Raw genomic sequence first — 8,019 nt, 5'->3', positions numbered from 1 at the left:
TAAAACCCAATAACTTCATAAAACATGAGTGACAAAAAATGGGCGTGTCTTATAGCATGACCGGGAAACAGTATTGGCTGCGCCGCGTGGTAATACATAGGATGTGCTACATAAAAAGTAGTGGTTTTAAAATAATGTTGTTTTAAAGTGTACAAATTGGGGATAATATAAATATAAGTAATAAGGAATCATTCTTTGAATATTATGAGGTGATAATTTCGGTCGGAGCGTGGTCAAATCTATCGTAAACCCTTCGGGCTTTATTGGATTTGACCACGCCCTGACCGAAATTATCACCTCATAATACTCAAAAAATGATTCCTTAAATAAAATTAGAAAGGCTTTATGAGTTTGACCAAGTCCGACCGTATTTGATCACCTCATAATGTTATTCCATATCAGACTGTATATTTATATAATTATCATTAATTGTTAAACAAATGACTTTATTTAAGTTATTTTTATTTCAAATTTATAAACTAGTTATTATGCAAGCACCGCTTGCGCACCAAAACACGCCATTTACGTTATTGATGAAATGTATTGTACTATATCTACAGACAAAGAAACTGGAAAATGTCGATCTTTTGTCTATATATCATGATAAGAATCAAGATAGCAAACTTTGTTTTAATTAATGGTTTTATTGTGCAAATATGAATAGATTAATCCAGTAGTTTCCTAATAATTTTTGCAATTTTTCTAACAAAAACAAAACAACAAAACTCACAAATATCTAACGTTTGTAATGTGTCATTTTGCCCACAGAGATTATTTTTGGACAACATTTACATATTACAATGACAACTGTACACTTTTGAAGGTGTGCTGATAAATTAAGAAACAAATTTATTTTTTATTTCTTTGAAGTACATGTATGATGTACAAAAATGAAAGAATAAAAATGAATTTATCATTTATTCTTTACAATATGTATTGCAAATATGGTTTTCAAAAATATAATTGAAACATTCATGCAAAGCAAAATTTTGTAATCACAGTTTGAAAAACCTTGTGTGACAATGGTATAGCTAGAAAAACATAATTGAAAATGTGCTGAAAAAAATATAGCCAAACCAAACAAATATGGTTCAAAACATCACCTTACAGCTTTACTATCAGTTGATAAATACAATCTATGTTTCATATTAACATCCAATTTATCCATGAAGTACAGCTTCTATACTTTTGCAGCTATACTTCTGCAGTCCAACGATAAAGCAAACACGTCTTAACAATATCAGACTTAAATAATCAACAGCTTCTATACTTTTGTAGCTATACTTCTGCAGTCCAACGATAAAGCAAACACGTCTTAACAATATCAAACTTAAATAATCAAAGACTACTGGTAATCCATTGACAGATCAAATTGTTCATTTACCCCAGTCAAATGTTTTTCTTGACTAGAGAAATGGATCCTGATATTTTGAATGAATTAAATTTTTCAAGTGCGAGACAATTTGCTCCAATGTCGACCGAAGATGCTCATGATCATCCAAAAAACCTTTTCTTACCTGCTTTATACACAGTAGTGTTATAAATTGTATAATATTGGGGGATAACAAGAAAAAGAGGGCCACATTGAATTCAGGTAGATGTAAGTTGGCAAAAAGAAGGGGCCAGATGACAGAATTAAGGCAGGTTGAAAATGAGCAAGTTTTCTATATTAATCATCTCTTTTAACTCAGTGACAGCATTATGATTTTTTGTTTTAATTTAAAACAATGTTGTCTACATCAGGTCATTCTTTTTCACAAGAACTACTGTCTTTTTTTCTTTCGTCCCTATCATCATTCTTAGAATCATCTCCCTCATCACAATCATCATTCTCAGAATCATCGACAGATAAATCATCTGAATCACTCAAAAATTCGTCATCATCCTCTCTGCTGCCTGCTTCCTCCAGCATCTCTTTGGTCAACTTTCCTTGCTGCTGGAGTCGAAAAAAAGTTCCTAATATATAAAAAAAAAAAAATATGCAAGTATTCAGTCTTTATTTGTTCATGGACTATAATATCCAATGAAACACAAGAAATAACAGACAGACATCCAGATAAAAATATATATTTTGGTGAATAAAGGTCTCCGTTGCAGTAGCAGATCCTTTACTTGGCAACTTTGCACTCTGCGGGAATATGGCACCCACATTCAAAGTGCATGCCCTAAAAGGCAACTCATTATGTGCAAGATGATATATTTTGGCAGGTTTAAAAAAAAACCCAGATTATTAATGAGTGTACTGGTAAGTGTTTTTTTATATTCCTGTTGTTCAAATTATGCATAAAAAGTATAGAACAGGTACAGTATTTAGTAGTCTACTCAATCTTGATAGGAGAGAGACAAACCATATTAAACTTCTACTGTGAACTTTTTTATACTAACTTCTTTTCCTCTCTGGTAACATCTTCAGCTCTGCTTCAAACTGTGCTTCATTTGACATTTGCTCTGCTGAACTCTGTAGCTCTGCCCTGAAATCAGAACACTTAAAGTTAATGTGGATTTTTGTCTAAAAAAAAAAAAGAGAACATAAGGCTTCATCTAAAATAAAGCATTACTCCAGACCGCTAATCTTTATTTTTTTCTTCACAAAATTGTATTCACAAAGTTTGTTCTTTTGAAAATCCTATCGCTAATTTGCTGATTCTGATTAACAAAAAAATAATAATAATGCTTACTGTTTTTAATAGTATGTATGTAGGTAGCAATTTGTCTGTATGTATACTCTGAAAGTAGCTCAAGTTTCTCTTGATCATACTCCCCCTATCTTTGGTTTATGAAATTTATAATTTTGGTTCAAGCCCCTGCTTATTTTTTCACAGTTCTAATTCTTGATAACAAGGAGTACAAAACATCAAGAACATTTTTGAAGAATTAAGGTGTTTTCACTGTATGACCAGGGTTCGACATTAACATTAGTCCTTTAGTCACACTAATATATTTTAAGTCAGACTACAGGGAAACATAATCTATATCTAGTCAATTCGGTCTGACAAGTAAAAAGTTCTGCTTAAATTAACTGCAAATGATTGATGTGCAATTGTCAACATTATACTGGAAAACCCTGATTTTATTTTTGATATCTAGCATGATGCAAATTGAAATGATACATTGCGGTGATTATTATTAAAACAACTAACCCAGTACTAACCTGTAAGAAAAATATATAAAGCTCATTGTGGTGTATAGTATGCACCCCTTTCTTACAAATTCTATTTAAAAAGTGTCACAGTGCATTATAATAAGCAAAATACAGTAATGCATTTCAATTTATTTTTGATGAAAAAATAAAATTTCTTGCAGGCTAGTTAAAGTAAACAGGCTCTATTCCAGCTGGACTAATGCATAAAATAGTTAGTGTTGAACCCTGATGACACAAAAAGCCTCAATTCCGGTATTACAACACCAGACCTTGAGGTCATGAAATTTACAACTTTCGTAGATGTTATACATGTATACAATGTATTTAATAAAGTCAACATCAGCTATTTAACATTTAAGAAGAAGTTGAATGAAAATGTTCACATGATACCAGATGACGATAGACAAACACAGACAGCAATAAAAAGAGATCACCTGACTCAGGTGACCTTATAAATGAGACCATTCTAGTTAACACAAATATAATGTACACTTACTCTTCCACAATTTCTGACTTCTCTCCACATTTAGCACAGATTTTTCTCTCTTTTGCACACTGGATGCAAATAGTGTAGTATGCTTGTTTGATCCTCTTTTGTAGGCATTTTGTACTGAAAATACAAACAGTTGATTTTAGTTCAAGAGTCTTTATAGTATCTCTTTTGAAGAAGGATTTTACTATAAAAAAAGACTGATAGAAAAGCTATACCGGTATCAATTTGCTTCAAATACTATCAAAACACTTTTGATTTACTATCAACTTCACCAGTTATTAGTAGTTAATGTATTTTCTTTATATAGTCTTCCCAAAAATGGAATTAAACAAGCTCTTGACTTCCTCTTTTAACAATGTCAAATTGAATATAGGTATCAGGACTACTTTTCCCATTATGTAACATAGAATGTCAAGAAATTGTTTAATTTTCTACATAATTCCTTTAAAGCCGTAAAGTACAGGAAAAGATTCTTCAAATCAATTATGACGTCATAAGGCCAGCATTTTTTTATTTTTAGATTTACGAAATATTTTTCAAATTATTTGGTGAGGAGGAGGGAAAAAAAATAAAAATAAAATTGAAAAATTTGTCCGTCAAGAAAAAAAATGAAAATAAAACAATTTTTCAACAATATTTTTTTTATTTTTAAAATAAGAGCATGTGTCTAGGAGCTGCCATTTTTTAAAAAATATCTAAGTAATTTTGGTTGTTGGTGATGTTCTTATCATAACATATTTTATCCATGGGCACTGAAAATTTGTGTTGATATATTGTACATGCATGTATAAAAACGAAGGTTTTTTTTTTTATAAATACAAGTACATACTCTACATATACATTAAGACCAAAAAAAAAATAAGGGAGTTTTCACTTCTTCCTTGCAGAAAAATAGGAAGAAGTTTGAGAAATAATTTATTTGATTAAATTAACAATGCTATTCACAAATTCAAAATTTAAAATATTGTTACTGAAAATAAATTGGATTAGAAGCATGTCCATAAATGTCAGTAAAAAATCAAACAAGTTTTTTTATTTAAAAAAGACTAAATAACTTTTAAAATTTTATTTATTTATGTAACTATACCTTTAATAAAGGAAATGTTTCGTTATTTTGTTAGCTTTAACCTTAATGACAAATAAAATTATTCTCTTTCCTTCAGTCATAAGACCTGTGTTCAGTGTGTTTAGGGTTATTAGTCCAACCCTATGACCCACTTACAACCGTTATGTAGAGGATCTATTTCCAAACGGTTAAATTTTGATTATTCTAGAATTTATTTTGCAAAAATGTTTTTTTTTTAAAGTAACTTATCATTTTCTTGTTAATGAGGTGGTTTTTTTTTTAATTTACAGAATTGTGATAGAAAAAGACTTCAACTTCTCTTTATTGAGGAAATTCTGGCTAAGTTGCCGATCTCAAAACTTAATAGGGTCGTAAATTGTAGGGTTGGACGAAAGCAAACAGGAGTAGGCCCTTTGGTGGTTTTTTGTGACTTCTAGTGCCTGTGACTTGATCGGAAAGAACTTGGTCTTTTTATTAAATCAATGCATGAACAACAATAATTCAGACTACACATACGTGATTGCATCAACATTTATTTTTATTTTTACCAGAAAGAAAACTTCGGGTCGGAGGAAAAAATAAAATAAATAGCTAGTTCAGGTCCTTTTATTTTTATTTGAATTTTTAAAAAATAGGGTCGGCGGGTTTGTAAATCGAAATTTTAAAAAATGCTGGCCTAATGGTTCTAGCACTAAAAAGACACTCTGGAATCATTTACTAGCTCTTGACATTATAATAGTAAGGCCTAAAAAAAAAAGTTGTGTGTTTAGGGTAACCCGACCTAACCTACAAAAATGCCCCAATCCTACCATTTTTAGATGTCTGTTTTTATCCGATTGTGAATTTTTTACTAATTCTATTAAAAAATCTGCTTTTAAATATGACACAAACACAATCTTAGGATTCATACAGAAAAATATATGATAAAATAAAAAAAAATCCCTACCTACCTAACCTAATTTTCCATCAGTGTTACCCTAAACACACAATTTTTTTTTATAGGCCTAACCTACAAGAATGCCCATATTCTACCATTTTTAGATGTCTGTTTATATCCGATTGTGAATTTTATATTAATATTTTTATCAAAAAATCTGTTTTTAAATATGACCCAAACAAAAATTCTTTGGGTTCATGCAGAAAAAAATATGATAAAATAAAAAAATCCCTACTTACCTAACCTAATTTTTTCATCAGTGTTACCCTCTATATATATATAACTATATATATAACTATATATATAACTATATATATAACTATATCTATCTATCTATCTATCTATCTATCTATCTATCTATCTATCTATCTATCTATCTATCTATCTATCTATCTATCTATCTATCTATCTATCTATCTATCTATCTATCTATCTATCTATCTATCTATCTATCTATATATATAAAAAAGAAAATCACTTGAAATGAGAGTTGAATTAGCGGTACCAATAAGGGCCAACAAATTTTCTTTTAGCCCTGAGTGCCGCCATATTGGCCACCAATTTGTTTTAATAAAAAGTTAATTGATCATTAAATGACTATTGTTTGTCAATTAATGTTTTTAGCACCGAATCTTGATCAAAAACTTTCCAATGTTTAATTAAAAATAATTAAGATTTAAATGAATTTACTGTGCAAACTACACAATCAGTGATTCATTTTGAAAATGGTTTTTATGGGGCCAGATGACCCCTTTTAATCATATCTAAGAGTCCCAAGCCAAAAACAATGAGTCCATATTTTATTCCAAAAAGAACATGAATATAAAACAAGCTACATGTACGTTTATTTTAACTCAAATCTAAATGACCATACTAAGTGACAGGCTTTGTGCTGTCACTGGGACCCGTTCAAGTTTTCTGTTTCTTTATCACAACTATCATTTATTTCATGTATCATTGAATCTTATTGGTTAATGTACTAAGTGTTGACCAATGAGATTTCTTCTTCTTTAGGGGGAACATTTCAGGTGTCTAGTTAGTAGGTAAGAAAGGAACAATCGATGTTCCGGAATTTCTGAGCAAGAAAATATGCACTAGTATTTCTAAATTCATGACATCCTTTTGGATGCTCATATATTGAAATCAGGCATCCTGAGTAAAATTTGTGCACATTTTATGCAGGAGGCATGTCAAAATGAAACACTGTACAACCTTTAACAGTGCTCTTATCAGGTCCGAGCAGCGAGAAGCGGGCAAAGCCCGCCTTGGAAGCGAAGATTAATGGTTTCTTCCAGCCCTGGGCGCCGCCATATTGGCAGCCATTTTGTTTTTAAAAAGTTAGTTCAATCATTGATTGACTGGTACTTATCAATGTTTATTGCCCCTAGACGTGATTTAATAAGTTCCAGTGTTTCAGTAGATGGTGATTTGAATTAAAGAAATTAAAAAGGAAACCAGATAAGTTTCAAAAGTGTTTTAATCAAGAAACACGACTTGTTCTATGTATGTCTTATCAAATCATCAGATGGAAAATAAAAACATTAACGTCAAGGAACTGATCTCTTAGATACTGAATAAGGTATTCAATTTTATTACAGCGGCATTCATATGAATTAAATTGATGAACAACGAAAGAAGAAAAAAAAAAAAATCGAAATCATGTAACTCTCCCGGCTATTTCCGAAGACAAAACTTAAACGTTTTACGTCTGAAATATGACGTCATATTGTAGACTGAGCACGCGACGTTTAGTTTAACTTTGATGAATGATTTGAGTAGGCAACCATGCAGGAGGATCCTACTGTGTGCATTTTAAATAGATTTTATTAAACAAAAATCAAAATGCACTGTGTTTAATCTGTGCTCGGTCCAACGGTCACAACTTTAACATATTATGAATGGTTTCACATATGTCTTATCAAATCATTACATGGGAAAGAAAATCATTAACATCAAGGAACCGATCAATTCGAGAATGAATAAAGTAGAAAAGAATTTAATTCATCGACTTGGGTTTTACACTGCTTACAGATGTTGCTATGATGGGCTTGAATATTAATGTAGCCTGTCACTGAGATTTTCTTACCATTTTTTAGGAACTGTGAGAGGCTTATATTTCTTGTACTTTATCTTCCAGTCTATGACGTCTTTACATCTCTTACACACACCTCCTAACATCACATTATTCATCAACTTTACTCTTGGAGTAGTGTCATGCAGGTTATTTTTAAAAGCCTGTCTGTTTTGGTATTTCTGTGGACCAGACTTACGAACATTTCCTTTTTGAGAACTCATTATTATGTAAATATCAAAAGAAAATTGTGAAAGACTCAGGCACGTTGTCAGAAAAATCATTTAGGAAATATATGCATGTTCGTAAA

General features: G+C 30.9%; 1 protein-coding gene across 2 annotated transcripts; it reads right to left on the bottom strand.

Annotated features, from left to right (window-relative positions):
* Positions 1–843: 843 nt before the first annotated feature.
* Positions 844–7,991, bottom strand: LOC105334615 (uncharacterized protein C9orf85 homolog). Of its 2 annotated transcripts, XR_004601375.2 has the most exons (5): positions 7,725–7,991; positions 3,639–3,752; positions 2,386–2,471; positions 1,518–1,956; positions 844–1,348 (listed from the first exon to the last, which is right to left on the bottom strand). XR_004601375.2 is itself a non-coding variant. In XM_011438133.4 (4 exons), the coding sequence occupies exons 1-4, from the start codon at positions 7,931–7,933 to the stop codon at positions 1,745–1,747; spliced, it is 621 nt and encodes a 206-aa protein (XP_011436435.3). In that variant the 5' UTR covers positions 7,934–7,991; the 3' UTR covers positions 844–1,744. The 2 variants fall into 2 exon arrangements, 1 of the variants encoding a protein (XP_011436435.3); XM_011438133.4 differs by having other exon boundaries at positions 844–1,956.
* Positions 7,992–8,019: the final 28 nt, after the last annotated feature.

Source organism: Magallana gigas, chromosome 6 (assembly GCF_963853765.1).
Source record: "Magallana gigas chromosome 6, xbMagGiga1.1, whole genome shotgun sequence".
Taxonomy (NCBI): domain Eukaryota; kingdom Metazoa; phylum Mollusca; class Bivalvia; order Ostreida; family Ostreidae; genus Magallana; species Magallana gigas.
Note: the sequence above shows the minus strand (reverse complement) of the source record. Positions and strands in the feature narration are given on the sequence as shown.

Coding starts and splice junctions, on each gene's coding strand:
- LOC105334615 (XM_011438133.4), bottom strand. CDS start 7,933: ATGAGTTCTCAAAAAGGAAATGTTCGTAAGTCTGGTCCACAGAAATAC. Junction 2,472..3,638: donor AAGTCAGAAATTGTGGAAGA/GTAAGTGTACAT, acceptor TTCTGATTTCAG/GGCAGAGCTACAGAGTTCAG. Junction 1,957..2,385: donor GTTACCAGAGAGGAAAAGAA/GTTAGTATAAAA, acceptor TTTATATATTAG/GAACTTTTTTTCGACTCCAG.